This window comes from Heterodontus francisci, chromosome 31, assembly GCF_036365525.1.
Source record: "Heterodontus francisci isolate sHetFra1 chromosome 31, sHetFra1.hap1, whole genome shotgun sequence".
Taxonomy (NCBI): domain Eukaryota; kingdom Metazoa; phylum Chordata; class Chondrichthyes; order Heterodontiformes; family Heterodontidae; genus Heterodontus; species Heterodontus francisci.
Genome location: NC_090401.1, coordinates 41,671,872 through 41,690,286, shown reverse-complemented (window position 1 = coordinate 41,690,286; position 18,415 = coordinate 41,671,872). Strand labels below are relative to the sequence as shown.

Sequence of the window (18,415 nt, the reverse complement as noted above, 5' to 3'; positions counted from 1 at the left end):
AATACAGATGTTACTGTCAATGGGTAACATTATTGTTTATGTAACTAGGGAACTTTTACTTCTTCAGTCTTTGCTTCCTCCTCTAGTTGACAGAATTTTAAAGCTCTGGCTTGGCATCATCTAACTACTACTTCTACATTTACACTATCTTCATTGGCCTTTACAGCCTTGGTGATGTCCTGAGCTCTAAGCCTGTCCTGCACTGCAGGCCTTCATCCTTCATCCAGGATCTCAATAAGAAATTAATGCTCCTTGTTCAATCAATGCTTTCCTGTGGGGTGGTAGACCTTCCTACAGCTAGATGCAGGATGCTCACGATGACCTCTAAAGGACATCAATTGCTCGGAAACAAAATTTAAACTTTCCTTCTTGTTGGCTGCTATTTATGACTGACAAGTTTTATATATTTGTTGTAGATTGCTTTAAAGCTCCATCCATCCATTACTCTAAAAGAAGTCACCAGTTTTCACTTTACAAAAAATTTTGCTGCTGTTGTTACTTTTCTGATGCACACAGAATTATTTGAATGGAACACTTGTGCAAAAGGCAAACCATTAGGTTTAGATCACAGTCATCAGGAAAGGGGTGCATTTGTTGGATGAGAAATACCAACTTGCATTGATACACTTAAATGGGCAGTTTTATTATAATAAAATATCTTACAAGATACTTCACTGTGGCTTAGATACTATAGAGGTCCAGTGAGGTGATTGCTGATGATACTTCTTGCTACCATTTTATTCATAAAAATACGTGGAAATGTTTGTCCTCCAACATATATTGTGTAAACATGTTGCAATGTTCAACATGTGGTCGTGTTTTCATAGCGGACTGACCCAATACTAAGCCTGCCTAAGCGCTCCTTAACAGAGCAGCAGTCTCTCTTTGAGAAATAAGTAACAATGTACTCAGTGCCTTGTCATGCTGAAAGAGAAATCTGTTCGAATAGTTTAAAAAAAAATTTCATGTGAGTAAAAGGACTAATTAATAATCCAAATCAAAGAGATGGCTTGTGCCGGAAATCAAAAAACTCACATTGGTGCAGGAGGAGGTGCTCCTTTGATGGTCAGATTAAGTCATGCTGTTGGGACAGAGTAGAGGGACTTTTAATATTCAGCTGATTCTCCTATACTTGATTTGGAAGTGTTTGATAGCGACACTGAGTGCCCAAAATGAGAAAATGTTTCATTTCCCATTATTGACATACCTTGCCATAGAAATTAAACTTTCCCCCCCAAAAAAGTAAAAATGTTTATTTTCTTCTTTTTTGATTAATGAAAAGGGCTGACTGGATTGCTCGACAGAAGCGGCATGGACTCGATGGGCTGACTGGCCTCTGCCTGTGTCATAATGACACAATGACATGCAGGCTAGCTCCAAATGGCAGGGACAGGCGAGGGTATTATTTGCCAAGGGAGTGGGAAAAAGGGGTTGGTTATGTCTGCTTTTCCGAATGGATGAAATAAAAGATAAGCCTTAAATGTCCTCCTGCCTATATTTCTCCTTCAGTTAGAGCATTGAATTTTCACTAAAAATAAATAAATGTGGTGCCTATTTAATTCAGCTGTGTTTAATTGTTTAACCCAATTAATCTGATACTGTACCAATCTCTCATTATAATAAATGCAAACCTAACCTCCCCTTCATATCAAACATTTATGGGCAACAGACCTTACTTCTAAGATTCGCTCCCAGTGCATGTTTACAAATGTACCACATCCCCTGATCTCTGAACTTGATTTCCACCAACCAAATGTTTTATAGCAGCTGCTACTATGTACAGTGTCTGAACTAATGTGAATTTGCTTTGTAAAACTACATTTGAATTCCAAGCCTGGTGATCCCTCAGTGTCTCTGAAGGGGACAAGATGTGGTGAGATGAGGCAGGTTTCTGTCTGCCACTACACCGTTGCATCTATCCCATTTTAAAGTTCGAGGTGGGGGTCATTTGAATACTCAGGGTGGGCACCTGCACCTGCAATGTAGAAGAAACCGTCCACCTCACCTGCTGAAAAGGCAGCAGTCAGAGTGGCACCCTTCCAGTCTGAAGGGGGCACCCAAAAGGCATCATCTGGCTGATTGGGTCCTTTAGAAGGCCAAGAACCCATTGCTGGCATAGAATCTGCTGTGTCTATCAGGGTGAGTGGGCTGAATTCCCAGGTCTGCAAGCATGTCCAACGCTGGATCTTCCTGTAATGGGGATGCTCCAAAGAAGTGGCGCCCTGGACTATAATTGTGTTGGAGCAATGTTGGGGATAGAAACCCAACCTATCCAGGCTCTGCCCAAAATGTGCCACCCTCTGCCAGGATTGCACAACAGATCTGTGCTATCTAGCCTGGGAGGCCAGAATTTCTTTTTTACCCGAAAGTGAAACCTTTCTCTCAAATTAAGGCAATTTTTTAATGAGTTTATAAAGTAATTTTGACTTTCTGCTCATAGTTACGGTCACAAATATAAAAAAGGATAGCAATGTGGGTGAAAGATGCTGCTCATTTTAGTGTGGTTACTTGGACAGGAGATAATGGTTAACTAAACCATGTGCTTCCTCTTCAAACATACAGAAGTCTTTTAGACCTGAAAGCCTGTACAATTCCACTATCATACAATACAGTCCAATGGTGGATTCTGTACTCACCTCCCCAGCGCTCATCACAGACTGTGAAAAGCAGGGTTTTGTTGGCTAGTTCTGGGATCATGCTGCTGTATTCCATTACAATAGCTTGAGGAATCATTATCACAAAGGATATGATCCAGATAACAATGACACTGTTCCGAGCCCGCTTTGCTGTGCTTTTGAACATTAAGGGGTGGCAAATTGCATACCAGCGATCAAGAGCTATGAAGCTGAGAGTCAGGGCTGACACACACACTGACACTGTCTGAAAAAGAAAGATCATCAGAATTAAACCAATACACAATTGTCCTGTTGTAAATCTGAAACCACTTCAATCTGCTTTAGTAGCAGTAATTTACATTAATCCTATTTTGTGAGCTTTTCTGTAAAATTTTTTTTAAAAATATATGTTTTTATTAAGTTGCATTCTTGTTATAAGATGACTATTGCATTGATGTTAATTGGTTTCAGTGAATCTGACAAATTTATATTGGGGCTGCTATTGAACATGTGGGCCCCACTTGATGGCAACCAGTGATGGCAACTCCCCTCCACAACGAATGGAAAAGCAGCTTTAAATCAAAACTTTAATTATTGATATCCACTGGCGAGGTTTTACCCTTGAGCTCAGTGGTAAGGCCATATTTAGATTATCAGGATATATGCTGCTCCATTCGCTGATCTAGCAACAAGATAGTTGGCGTAAAGTGGTTTTCCTCAGTTTACATTGGGAATGTTGCAGTCAGAGTCAGATGAAGGGATGAGTATTGGACTGTAATTTAAAACTCAAACCTATCTGAACAGGCAGTTCAGTTGGGCTGGCCTCAGGCTTGAATTGCTTCTAGTTGACCTGAAAGAGCCATTGATTGGACAGTGTTGCAAAATATATTTTAAAAAATTCTGAAAGACAGATTAAATGATGTAGTTGACTGGATTTGGTTTGCAGGCCTTTTCACATGCAACACTGGAGTGGAGATTTGACTCTCCATTTAAAGAGTGGGAGTTCAAGGCTCCATTTTGACTGACAAACTGTCATTTTCCAAGTTGTCTTTTAAGCTGCTGAGGTTGAGTCAAGTGGGAGAGCCATGTGCTGAGATGGACAGACAACTGTCAGTCAGAAAACAGCTGTAAAGAGCCTACAGCCTGAACCATCCCATACATTCCATGTAGAAGAAAGTAAAAAGGACCTAGAAGGGGAAGGAGTGGTGATTATAATTTATTTTTACATAGTCAACTGATAGTTAGTGTTAAATGAAAGTCCGAAGCCTCAAATTAAGCTGTAGGATACAGGCACATTTAAAGGAAATTCTTTTCTGTGCTATTTTAATGGAGGTAATATTTCATTTATTTTAAATGGTTTAATGCCTCTGTTGAAATGTCTTCACACACTTGTAATGTCAAGGACAGAGAGGTTAAATGTTAAATAGCTGTAATTGAGTCGAGAGAGCCTTACCTGTAAATAGGGTATCACTTTGCAAAGGGTTTGACCAAAAAACCAGGTCTCAGTGATATCCACCACCAGGCTGGCAGGAAGACAGATAGTAGTGACCAGCACGTCTGCTAGTGATAGGTTCACAATGAAGTAGTTTGTCACAGTCTGCATGTGATGATTCTTCCACACTGCAAAGCACACTAGAACACAGTAAAGGTCAGTCAGTACAAAAGAATTCCATCCAAAATATTAATCAATGTTCCTCTCTCTGATGCTGATTGGCCTATTTTGTATTTTCAGCATTTTGAGTTTCAGATTCTTTTACGTACCTTATTAAAGTCTGCCTAGAATTTTTGGCACTTACAACCTGAAATCTACATGTTTTGCTTTCTCCACCATCAATGTCTGGACCAGAGTGAATGGTGTGTAGCAGTGATCTCATTTGTTACGCTGCTGCTGTGTTAATTATATGTGTTCTGCTCCTTCAGGTAGTGAGGAAATAATCAGCGGGAGAAAACACCCGATCAAACTTATTTACAAAATCAAGTAGAGTTATCAAATATGGAGAATTAAACTAACGCCAGAGAACAAGACAACCACGATTTATACAGTCAATCATAACTTTTACCAGCCCTACTCCATTAATTTTATTACAAATATCTGTTATAGTTAAGTCCTTAATACTGCATAATGAATGATAACTGCCAGATTTCTCTCAAAAATAAGTTTCATAACTGGAGCTTAGTTCTCTTAAAGCGATAAGAGCAGGACAAGTAAAGATATTATAAAGATCAGGATTGGGGCATTTTCTTTCTGATTGTAAATAGAAATGGATGCTCACATTTTACAGAACAGGAATAAATGCCTCTTTTGAAATGTGCAAATGAGAATTCTGCAGTGGATCAGCATGAGAAACAGTACCATTCTGCATTAGCATGGTAAATGATGGAGTAGCATATGAAAATGGTGAGAAATAAAAGGGATGAATTTCTGTGGCTCCTTTGCTGAAGTAATAGATTGGGCGATGCATAGGAAATTCACTGCTAAAGTATTATATTAGTGTCTTTGTCGAACCAGCGATTTTCAAATGAAGAATAGTATGTGAGTTTTGAATTTGTCTAATCGTGTTCATCAATCATTTATTTTGGCCACATTCCATTCATTGAGAACAGGAACTTTTTAGTGGGAAGTGGGTACAATAATATTTCTGAATGTTGTCAGGTTCATAACCCAGTTCTACCACAAGAAGGCAATCAAACCTTGCAGCAATCAGTCAGCAGTCTAAAACTATGGGAACACTCGATTCTTTATACAAACTTAGGCCGGGATTTTACAAAGCTCCCGACGTCGGGTTGCGTGGCTGGGATGAGGTGGCTGGAAGATCGTTCTGGCAGCAGCCCGCCATGGAGCCCGATGCCGGGAGGGCCAGGCCCGATTCTCCTGGCGGCGGCGAGGCTCCGTGGTGACCCCCGCTGCTGGGTGACGGGTCCCGGATTAAAATATTGAAATTAGCAGAAAGCATACATTGAAATAAAATTGACTCCAATTATACCGTTGGGCCGTGATCTTCTGAGCGGCGGCCGGCACTCATGCACCTTCCTGACTGGGGGGAAAGCAGGTGCCGCAGTGGTGGGGAAAGGGGGAGGGAAACGGAGTCAAATTCACATCATTAGTGTTGGGGCTGGTGGGAAGGGGTGACCTGTGCACTTTGTTCAGTTTGGCGGCGGGGGGAGGGGGAAGGTCAAGTGGGGAAGTTAAGTGCTTCGGGGTTGGGGGAGAAAAGGGCAAATAATGAATGTTATTGTTATTGGGGATGGGAAAGGGGCAGCAGATTTTTAACCAGTGCACCCTTGTCTAGATGGCTCTTTCAGCATTTTCTCAAAATGTTGAATCAGCTCAAACAAAGTTTATTTTTGACAGACAACTATGTGGAAGCCATCTGAATATCTTCAGCTTCAGATTGCCTTTTGCTTATTTTAAATATTTCAGCTTGTTGCTTCTTAACTATTTTGATATTTTGATAAAGTTCCCCTCTAAGTTTGTGTCCTCGGCAGAATAGCAGCGATACGGAAGCGGTGGTGAATGGGACGTTGCCAGCCTATAGGTTTCAGCATCTCTCTGGGACTATGAGCCTTGTCAAGTTGTGCAGAGACGTGGTGATTTCCATGAATCACAACAAAGGCAAATTAGAAGCAACATATTTCTAACAGTTCCTTGCAAATGATTTTTATAATTGCTAAATTTCTTACTGATGGACATACATTCAGGGGCATATTGGATTGGCTGCGAATACAGGAAAATCAGGTGGTGACGATGTAGGAAATTCCATAGGAAAATGGTTGGTCAGAAGTACTGGACAAGTGTTCGTTGCAGAAATATTTTTGTCCACTTTTTGCCGAGTGTGACAATCAAAATCATGACTAATACATTTAGCAACCTCATCTTTCTGTCACAGAAGTATTCATGCGGAACACTGGTGTAATTTATGAATTATTTCTAAAGGAAGAATATATAGGGGAATTGAGGGAAGGTGGGGATGTGGTAGGAATATCGGATTAGTGTAGGATTAGTGTAAATGGGTGGTTGATGGTCGGCACAGACTCGGTGGGCCGAAGGGCCTGTTTCAGTGCTGTATCTCTAAATAAATAAAATAAATATACGCCTACATATTTGGTGAATTAAAATAACATTTTCAGTGCAAAATGATTGAGCAGGAATCCTGAATAAATCTCTGGCAGTCGTTGCACAGACCCACTGTACATATGACTCATTTGCGGATCTGGATGATTTCAGAGGAAGAAACTAAGTTGGAAATGGCAATGAGTATGATTCACTCTCTATCGTTCAGTGGTATGAGCTCCACCTAGCTCAGCGTTCAGTGGGATTGTGGTATCAGATTGTAACCAAGTCGCCTTACAATGCAGAAAATATTGATGTTTCTAAGCAGATCTACGGAATCCAGATGTTGTTTGACTAAAACATGAGGTCTGACGTTCGTCGGTTCACTTTCAACAATCTTGGCAAGACAGTTTATAAAGGCAGTGAGTGTAGGAAATACGGTTATGCTGGGGAATGTGCACACACCTGAAGTCCGGTTAAGTTGCGAAAACCTGGTGCGGGTGATATCGTCACTAGGTCAAAATTTGGAAAGTAAGGTTCAGTTTAGCAGCAGTAAAATTCCTCAGCTTTTCGAAGACATGTGGATTTATTTTATTTAAAAGTCTTTGACCTACCTAAAATATTTCCAACGAGCGCCACCATAAAGACGATAATGTATCCGATAATAAAGACCCACTCGTACTGTTTGGGATATAGATACTCTCTCCATATGTACTGCAGAAATTCATCATCATTGTCTGCGCTGGCTCTTACTATGTGTGTCACATTAGAGATCGGAGCAGTCAGATTAGACACATAGAAAGTCCCATTAAAATATCCATTTGTATCCCTGGTATTGGTGAACATATCAGCACAACTCGTCTCCAATATTATGGTGTCAGTGAGAGAATTACTTAGATAGACTCCACAAAAACCTAAAAGAAAGAAAATTAGGAAGAATTTCTAGAATCAATATATTTTGGACTATACCATCAAACTGGAATCCATTTCCGAGTAGCCCTTAAAACAACCAATACAGCATTATAATCAGCTTCATAAAACAAGCTATGATCAAGATTTGTCGTAAATATGAAATTCCTGGTCATTGTCACCCTGACTGGCTAGAGTCACTGGATATTGTGAGTATTAATGTTACGATGGCCATTTGCAGGTTTCTAATGTTTTAGGACGAGCTGAAATTTAACCTTTACACAACTTTGTCAGCAATGTTGAATGCAATCTTACTAATGGGTCATTAATTGTGAATCCGATGATTGGAAGAATCACAAGAAAAAGTCAGCACACAACAACCAGAGCAGAGGGAAGACACTTAGGTCAGATGCTAATATGAAGTGCACATATTATTCAGAGATTCTGTAGGTCTGGCTTTCTTCAACTAAAAAAAGTATCATGTTAGGTAAAATTAACCTGTACCTGGATGTACTATTTTGAGATCAAAGTAGGTAAAATGCAGTGAAATATGATTTTATATAGATATTTTAGGCAATGAATAATGATTGAAAATGTAGGTGATACAGCCTTATTGCTTCTGGTGAAATGGGACTGATGGATTTAACAAATCAATTTCCTAAACACATAGCATAACAGAATGTGAAGATAATAACAACTATACACTGAAAATGTCAGCATATGAATATTTGGGACTCAGTATTCCCTATGTTGTGGAGCTATTTACAGCCAGCTTTCTGACAAAGCGGTCTGATATTTCAAGCCTCTACTTTAAAATGATGAATTAAGTCATTCTTTGGACTTGATCTGTAGAGCACTGTGTCACCATGTGAATGAAATTTGTCAGTGGAAATCTAACACTTGTACAACAGAATATTCTGAGGGTTTGAAATGTTACATCTCTGTTTGCTGTGAAGATAGTTATAATTTTTTTGTTTGTATTTGTCAACTCTTGGAGTCTTAGAAGCTCATAAAGCTCATCTAGTCCAATATTTCCCAGTATGCAGATGGCATTGTGTCTAAATTCATTGTAGTTTTGGCTATCAATGGCCCAGATTTTGTGGTAGAAATAATAGTGGAGAAACAGCGCTCACCTTTATTATGGATAAAATCAGACAACAATGTCTGCATATGAGCAGTTAAATTAGGAAGTTGCTGTTGATTTTCTCTGCTCCTCCACAAGCTTTGCTTCAATGGTATCGTGCTGATAGATCTGGCATTAAAATACATGAGCGGCATCAATCTGTGGTACTTGCCCACTAGTTATACACTAAATACGCCAGCAAAAGTTGGGGCTTGTGCATTCAGGTGCAAATGAATTTTTAACAGCGTGATAAGTCTTAATTACTGACAAATAACCTCTCTGGCCCTGAAAATTTAATTTTACAAGTGTAAAGTCTTGCTTCTTCAGATTTTAATTATTGTTGGAGATTTTAAAAATTCACTTTTTAAACTTTTCCTTTCTGTCTCTTTTATCTCTCTTAATCCCATCTTTATTTCCCTCAGTTTTTTTTCACTTTCTGTACATAATTTTCCATTGAATTAAATAATCTAATTTATACTTCTTGGTTTAGACTCTGCAGGAGCAAAATTCGATAGCACCTGAAAATGGGAGTGAGGATTGCGATGCGCTATTAAACCATGCCCGGTCCTTCTGAAGCAGGCAGCACCCTGTCTACTGATTTTTCATGATAGCTGTGTGCAGCCCAGCACTAAACGCACTGCTGTACATCTCAGCAGGGACCAGATTCATGCGAGGCTAGCACTACTGAAAGCTAACTGCAAAATACTACAGATGCTGCAAAACTGAAATAAAAACAGAAAGTGCTGGAAATACTCAGCAGGTCTGGCAGCATCTGTGGAGAGAGAAACAGAATTAATGTTTTACGTCTGTGACTTCTGGTTAGAACCCTCCCAGTGGTGCTGCTGGGACTGTGGAGCTGTGGCCTGCTAATTGTCCAGCAGCTCTTAGAGATGGGACTCCCTGCAGAAGTCCTGCCTGAGCCCAATTAAGAGCCTGGGATATACAAAATTGCTACGTAGCTTCCAGGCCTGGTGAAGGCATGCTTGCCCCCGACTTTTAAGCTGGTGGGTGGGGCCTCCGCTGCCACATAAAGTTTGGCCAACGTGGTGCACAAGCAGAGGCAGCAACACTTAACCGGCAGGGGACAGACACGGCATCATGTCCTCACCCCCATAGAGGAGATGGTGCTCCCTTTCATTGGAGCAACCATGACTGAGGCCATGGCCAATGGCGCGGCTGAAACCATTGAAGATAATGGTACCCTCAAACCTAATCTCTCATCCCAATTCCCCTCTCACCCCACAATCTTTCCTGATTTACAAGTTGTAGATGGTGTAAGTTTGCACCTCTTGCTTTTCCTCCCTCCTCCCATCACAACCCCAACCTTGTGCTCTTCTCCTTCCAGGTACCCAAGCACCGCCACCAAGCCAAGCAATGGTGGAATAGCAAGAGATGGAAGAGCAAGAAGACAATGATGAAGAAGAAACACTATCACTTGCTCTGACACCAGTAGCCACCAGCTTAGATACTGACACTGTGGGTACTTTAGAGGGTGGCTTAGAGGCAGGATCTGCATGTGGTGAACATACGAACATACGAATTAGGAGCAGGAGTAGGCCACTCGGCCCTCCGAGCCTGCAGCGCCATTCAATAAGTTAATGGCTGAACTGATTACTCCACATTTCCACCTACCGACGATAAACTTCCAACCCCTTGCTTATCAAGAATCCATCTACCTCTGCATTAAAAATATTCAAAAACTCTGCTTCCACCGCCTTTTGAGAAAGACTCATGACCCTCTGAGAGAAAAATTTATCCTCATCTCTGTCTTAAATGGGCGACCCCTTATTTTTAAACAGTGACCCCTAGTTCTAGATTCTCCCACAAGGAGAAACATCCTTTCCTCATCCACCCTGTCAAGACCCCTCAGGATCTTATATGTTTCAATCAAGTCGCCTCTTATTCTTCTAAATTCCAGCGGATACAAGCCTAGCCTGTCCAATCTTTCTTCGTAAGCCAGCCCGTCCATTCCAGGTATTAGTCTAGTAAACCTTCTCTGTACTGCCTCCAACGCATTTACATCTTTCCTTAAATAAGGAGACCAGCACTATACACAGTACTCCAGATGTGGGCTCACCAATGCTCTGTATAGCGGAAGCATAACCTCCCTACTTTTGTATTCAATTCTTCTCACGATAAACAATAATATTCTGTTAGCTTTCCTAATTATGTGCTGTACCTGCATACTAACCTTTTGTGATTCATGCACTAGGACACCCAGATCCCTCTGCATCTCGGAGCTCTGCAATCTCTCACCATTCAGATAATATGCTTCTTTTTTTATTCTTCCTGCCAAAGTGGACAATTTCACACGTTCCCACATTATACTCCATTTGCCAGGTCTTTGCCCACTCACTTAGCCTATCTATATCCCTATGTAGCCTCCTTATGTCCTCTTCACAAGTTACTTTCCTACCTATCATCGTGTCATCAACAAATTTAGCAGCCATACCTTCGGTCCCTTCATCTAAGTCATTTATATAAATTGTAAAAAGTTGCGGTCCCAGCACTGATCCCTGTAGTACACCACTCGTTACATCTTGACAACCAGAAAATGACCCATTTATGCCTACTCTCTGTTTCCTGTTAGCTAGTCAATCTTCTTTGGAAGATTATTTGGAAAAGCATAGTTTGATTACAGATAGTCAGCATGGCTTTGTGAGGGGCAGGTCATACCTCACAAGCCTTATTGAATTCTTTGAGGATGTGACAAAACACATTGATGAAGGAAGAGCGGTGGATGTGGTGTATATGGATTTTAGCAAGGCGTTTGATAAGGTTCCCCATGGTAGGCTCATTCAGAAAGTAAGGAGGCATGGGATACAGGGAAATTTGGCTGTTTGGATACAGAATTGGCTGGCCCATAGAAGACAGAGGGTGATAGTAGATGGAAAGTATTCAGCCTGGAGCTCGGTGACCAGTGGTGTTCCGCAGGGATCTGTTCTGGGACCTCTGCTCTTTGTGATTTTTATAAATGACTTGGATGAGGAAGTGGAAGGCTGGGTTAGTAAGTTTGCCGATGACACAAAGGTTGCTGGAGTTGTGGATAGTGTGGAGGGCTGTTGTAGGTTGCAACGGGACATCGACAGGATGCAGAGCTGGGCTGAGAAGTGGCGGATGGAGTTCAACCTGGAAAAGTGTGAAGTGATTCATTTTGGAAGGTTGAATTTGAATGCAGAATACAGGCTTAAAGACAGGCTTCTTGGCAGTGTGAGGAACAGAGGGATCTTGGGGTCCACGTCCATAGATCCCTCAAAGTTGCCACCCAAGTTGATAGGGTTGTTAAGAAGGCATATGGGGTGTTGGCTTTCATTAACAGGGGTATTGAGTTTAAGAGCCGCGAGGTTATGCTGCAGCTCTATAAAGCCCTGGTTAGACCACACTTGGAATATTGTGTTCAGTTCTGGTCGCCTCATTATAGGAAGGATGTGGAAGCTTTAGAGAGGGTGCAGAGGAGATTTACCAGGATGCTGCCTGGACTGGAGGGCATGTCTTACGAAGAAAGGTTGAGGGAGCTAGGGCTTTTTCATTGGAGCGAAGAAGGATGAGAGGTGACTTGATAGAGGGGTACAAGATGATGAGAGGCATAGATAGAGTGGATAGCCAGAGAATTTTTCCCAGGGCGGAAAGGGCTATCACCAGGGGGCATAATTTTAAGGTGATTGGAGGAAGGTTTCGGGGAGATGTCAGAGGTAGGTTCTTTACACAGAGAGTGGTGGGTGCGTGGAATGCACTGCCAGCGGTGGTAGCAGAAGCAGATACATTAGGGACATTTAAGTGACTCTTGGATAGGTACATGGATGATAGTAGAATGAAGGGTATGTAGGTAGTTTGATCTTAGAGTAGGTTAAAGGGTCGGCACAACATCGTGGGCCGAAGGGCCTGTACTGTGCTGTACTGTTCTACATTCTATTTTCTATCCATGCCAATTTGTTACCCCCACACCATAAGCTTTTATTTTCTGCAATAATCTTTGATGTGGCACCTTATCAAATGCCTTCTGGAAATCTAAGTACAATACATCACCAGTTCCCCTTTATCCACAGCACATGTGACTCCCTCAAAGAACGCCAATAAATTGGTTAAACATGATTTCTCTTTCACAAAACCATGTTGACTGCCTGGTTACCTTGAATTTTTCTAAATACCCTGCTATAACATCTTTAATAATAGCTTCTAACATTTTCCCTAAGACAGATGTTAAGCTAACTGGCTTGTAGTTTCCTGCTTTCTGTCTCCCTTTTTGATTAAACGAGTTACATTCTCTATTTTCCAATCTAATGGAACCTTCCCCGAATCTGGGCAGGGGACAATGGCAGCACAGGTCGCAGCTCACCAGAGGGCAAAGTCACACGAGTTCAGCTGGAGAAAAAGGCTGATGGTTATGCAGAATGAAATGCTTGGTGCATTGGCAGGTCTGCCGGAAATCCTGTGGTCAATGTCATGGAGCATGGAGGAGTCTGGCATCAACTCTGTACAGGGCTTTGTGGCAGAGCTTGGGGGCTATTCTCTCCAGCATGGAAGTGCTGGCCAACTCCATGGGAACACTTGCAGACCCAACAAACCAGAACAAACAGAACATAAACCACTGCACTCGTGTCTGAGAGCAAGTGGTCTGAGCAGAACCCTTGAACTCAGAACTAAGGCCTTCAGCATGTGCTACACTGCTCCCTGTAGATGTCAACAACTTTAAATAGTAGTACAAACCACCAAACATTTCTACTAACATAGCAATAGCCAGTAGAAATCAATCAGCATCTAACCTGAATGTAGTTGATGATCCTCTTAAATAGCAGTGGCCCTTCCTGCTCCTGAACGCATCTCCAGCTGTGCAAGTTTAAGAGAGGGCATTAGCTGGAGTTTTCAGTTCAAAAATCGCACGCTGGCATCACATCAATGCTACACGCTGACTGACGTCACATTCTGCCTACACTACATACTTTCAGCACATGCTCCCTGCACCCGTGCTAACACCCTTCCCAAAATGGCAGCTGACATGGCAGCATGAGGACTGTTCATGTGCACCGCTAAAACCATTTTAGTCCCAAAACACCACCCGTAATGCCGAAAGTATGGTCGCTACATAACCGAATTTTGCAGCCCACGTTTCTCAGTGGATTCTTCAATCTGATCGGTTGAAGAGGCACACTGTTGTTTGTCCTGCTCACCCCCACCACAGACCCCCTGGAGAGGGCGCCATGCTAGTAACCATAAGTTGTCACTCAAAAACCCACAAAATGTTGGGTCGGCAGCTCTAAGTGGAATGAAAAACGAGCGCTGTTCTTTCACCGCTGACCCCTAAATCCAGGACAATATATGAATCTAAAAATATTTCTGTTCTACTGTGAGTGCTAAGTCCACATCTTCTACAATGTTAACTGCAAGCTACTGCATAAATCAGTTATAATATAAGCAAATGTCCATGTCTCCGCTATAAAGACGTCTGCAAACGCGACATGAAATCGTGTGACATTGATCACAAGTCGTGGGAGTCAGTTGCCAGCATTCGCCAGAGCTGGCGGGCAGCCATAAAGACAGGGCTAAATTGTGGCGAGTCGAAGAGACTTAGTAGTTGGCAGGAAAAAAGACAGAGGCGCAAGGGGAGAGCCAACTGTGCAACAGCCCCGACAAACAAATTTCTCTGCAGCACCTGTGGAAGAGCCTGTCACTCCAGAATTGGCCTTTATAGCCACTCCAGGCGCTGCTTCACAAACCACTGACCACCTCCAGGCGCGTATCCATTGTCTCTCGAGATAAGGAGGCCCAAAAGAATAAGCAAATAGGCGTTTAGTAGTATTGCTGAAAATATAGACATGGAGAAGAGAGTGCTGATTAGTTGTCAAGTGAACTCTGATTGGTAGAGGTGTTGCCATGGTGAGTGCACCAGTTTATGGTGACTGAAAGTTAAATGCCAAGCTTTGTTTAAAATTTAAATCAGGCAGCTTGACTCTGATTGGTCAAGGCATTGTCCTGAGGAATGAACCAGTGAATGGTTGTCACTTATTTTATTCAGCTGAAACAGGCTCAATGTTTGTACATATTCTTGCTGTCTGCAAAGAACAGGGCCCTGTGTATTAATATACGTAGCTTCCAGTATGTGCAAATGTGCCACACTGCGAGCCCTGCTGACAATCATAAATTGATTGTCAGCATAATTTTTAGCTCACTGTGGAATATTTAGCAAATGTTGTCCAATCGTAGAATCACATCTAATGTTGGACACTGTGCTTTGAGTTTTGCAAGCATGGGCTGATTGGGTACGGCCCGTACCTTGCCTGTTGTGAACAGCAGAAGGGACATATTGTTTGATATGATCCACCAGTCTTTGGGACGTACGGCCTATATACCTAGCATCACACTGGCATTGAAATTTATATCTCATGTTACTCATTTGTGTGCTAGGCAGAACGTCTTTTTGGCAACGTCTCTACCAATCAGCACTCTCTTCTCATGCAGTATAAGTTGTTGTTTTCCCTTACATTGGTTATTCTTGCGATTGTCCTGATGAGTGCAAGATGAAAAGCTTCAACAACATGTCTCTATTTCCAGCAATATAATATAAACCTTCATTTACTGAGAGATATTTTGCTATCACTAATGGTGATGCTCACTTTTTTGCACTTTTCTAAGTTATCTAACATAGTTGAGAACATGACTTAATTTAAACCTAAATTCTTGAAGAAGAATTGCCCCAAATTATAAACTTTCATTATTTTCCACTTTCTAACCTTCATGGTTATGCCATTCATGTCTAAATTTCAACTAATTGTCACAATGGAATTTCAATCCTGCGTACATAATACACTGAACAAATTCACTGCAATCTCATTTCAGCTTCAGCTCTTAGTTTGACCCTGACCTGCACACTACGAGACTATTTCAATTTGCTTTGCAATATTCATTGCACAGTACCTATTGAATCTGTCATCGTTGTCTGGGCTTGAAAATAAATGCTATCAATTGTACCTTATATTCTGTCTCTGGTAATTGTACCACATAGAATGTCAAATGATTTAGACTACATTTTTATTTCATCTTTGGGTTTCTTAGGATAAGCACCATTTTCTGACCAGAAGGATTTGCAGGCATTTATGTCAATTACACTGTGCTTTTGTCACAACATATGGATGGCAGAAGACCTATGCAGGTTTATCTGCTGTCTGTTTTCCTCTGTGCTTGGGGTCTTCAATCTAGCAAAATCAGGCTCTCAGTATTGGATCAAGCCTATATCCCACCACTCTGCACTACCCTTTTCTCTATAATGTAGCTGTTACAGTTTATTTGGGTTTGTTCAACCCTGTGGAGAAACTGGCTATTTTTTGTGCCCAGCGCTTAATAGCTTTCAGAATGTCAAACATGAGTGTCTGAAATATAAATATATAAGTTGGGACAGTTCCTAAAACTACAGGATGGGCTACAGCTAATTCAGCATTGGTAACCACAGATGCAACATCAGTATCTCTAATATAATTCACATTGTAAATGTTGGAGAATACTTTGCAATTAAAACTTCTAATTGAATGTGAAAATTTGATTTCAATGATAGTCACTGGAATTCAAGCTGAACATTGACCTCAATACTAAACGTGGGTAAAAGGCAATTGTTTCAATGAATCTCTGTATGTTAAACACATACTCTTGTGCATTTATATGATGTCGCAAAGATTTCTATTTTGCTTCCATTGACATTAAAAAAATTAACCTGGTAATATTACAAATCCTGCATCATAATACTGACAGTGCTAAACAATTTGAAATAAGAGATTTTAATATATTTGATGTACAATAAAAATAAAAACTGCCACAGGAGTAAACAGAAATTTAAAAGTGAATTTACAGTTTTATTTAATAACATTAAGACAATTCCAATCTTGTTATTCTGATGACAAAGGCAGTCAGAGCCTAGAATTGGGCTGCAAAATGCATCATATTTGATTTTTAAAAACACAATTTTTCATTATAAGCAACATATGTTTGTAAATATATATGCATATATTTATATATAACGATATGATGTCTAGGTAAAGCTTTCTAGTATATAGAATTGAACCACACAAAAGATGGCACCGACAGAAATGTAGAAAACAGGTACAACACATGACTCTATGTGTGTTATATAGGCCAGAATAAAGTTTGGATCTCAATCCAGAGGAGGTTAATTGAACTATCACTTGTAATCTGGAGGATAGAAAACCATCTACCTTGTACAATGTAATGTCACTAGAATGGTAATCCAGAGCCCAGGCTAATGATCTGGGGATGTGGGTTCGATTCCCACCACGGCAGATGGAGAAATTAGAATTCAATTGATAAATCTGGAATTAAAAGCTAGTCTAATGGTGACCACGAAACCATTGTCAATTGCTATAAAAACCCATCTGGTTCACCAATGTCCTTTAGGGAAGGAAATCTGCTGTCCTTACCTGGTCTGGGCTACATGTGGCTCCAGACCCATAGCAATGTGGTTGACTCTTTAAAAAATGCTCTCTGAAATGGCCTAGCAAGCCACTCAGTTCAAGAGCAATTAGGGATGGGCAATAAATGCTGCCCTAGCCAGCGACACCCACATCCTACAAACGAGTAAAAAAAAAGTAAGCATAGGTGTGAAACTAGAAATAAATGAAGCTCAAATTGCCCAGATATTGTCCTCTTTAACAAATATATGCAGTAACTATAGGTATTTGACCTAAATACTTATTACTGGGGTTGCTGTGTTGCCATAGCAGTTGCACAGTACAAACAGCTGGAAAGTCTATTGTGCAGTACATCTTTAGAACTTTGGCTAGAAGTGAGATGGTTGGTTATGTTACAGTTCCTTTGAGAGTTGTGGTCAAATTGATTATGGTGCAGGTAGTCTTCCTGGCTGCGTCTACACCTATTACTGTTTCACATGTTTCATTATATTAAAGTGTGACGAAAGTGAAGCATTTTTGTTCATGCTGCATTATTTCTTTCTGGTCACATCATAAACAGGTTTAAACCGGGTTACCTCCATCTGCATCTACTGGTTGCAGAGAATATACATTATGGCCGAGTTTCCTGAAGGCAATAATGTCTGTCTGTGTCTTGATCCTGTAGGATAAAGGGTAGTTAAAGGTACTAATGACTGTTGAGCATAGAACCTTGGCTGTAATCTGTCTAATGAATCAACCCTGACAGCTGTGCTCCTCAGGAAGGGGTCAAATGATTCAATTCACATCTTGCATAAGGGTATACTGGCATTGGAGGCAGTTCAAAAAAGATTCACGAGGCTGATTCCTGGGATGAAGGGGTTGATTTATCAAGAACGGCTAAACAGGTTAGGCCTTTATTCATTAGAGTTTAGAAGAATGAGGGGTGATCTTATTGAAACGTACGAGATTCTGAGGAGGCTTGACAGGGTAGATGTTGAGAAGATGTTCCCACTACTGGGGGAGTCTCAAACTAGGGGAAATAGTTATAGAATAAGGGGACACTGATTTAAAACTGAGATGCGAAGGAATTTCTTCTCTGAGGGTAGTGAATGTCTGGAATTCTCTACCCAACGAGTTGTGGAGGCCAAATCACTGAAAGTATTTCAAGAGGAGGTAGATAGATTTTTAAAATATCGGGGAGTTGAGTGCTATGAGGAGCTGGCACGAAAGAGGAGTTGAGGTCTGGGGCAGATCAGCCATGATGTTATTGAATGGTGGGGCAGGCTTGAGGGGCCGAATGGCCTACTCTTGCTCCTAATTCCTA

At 41.1% G+C, this 18,415-nt stretch overlaps 1 protein-coding gene across 1 annotated transcript in view; it reads right to left on the bottom strand.

Annotated features, from left to right (window-relative positions):
• Positions 1–13,735, bottom strand: part of LOC137347041 (orexin receptor type 2-like) — a 30,496-nt gene extending 16,761 nt beyond the window's left edge. Inside the window, exons 1-5 of the mRNA XM_068011046.1 lie at positions 13,639–13,735; positions 13,274–13,369; positions 7,281–7,580; positions 4,069–4,247; positions 2,637–2,880 (exon numbers count right to left, since the gene is read on the bottom strand). Coding sequence (XP_067867147.1) covers positions 2,637–2,880; positions 4,069–4,247; positions 7,281–7,580; positions 13,274–13,369; positions 13,639–13,735 — 916 coding nt within the window. The remainder of the gene's footprint in view (positions 1–2,636; positions 2,881–4,068; positions 4,248–7,280; positions 7,581–13,273; positions 13,370–13,638) is intronic.
• Between the last annotated feature and the right edge of the window lie 4,680 nt (positions 13,736–18,415).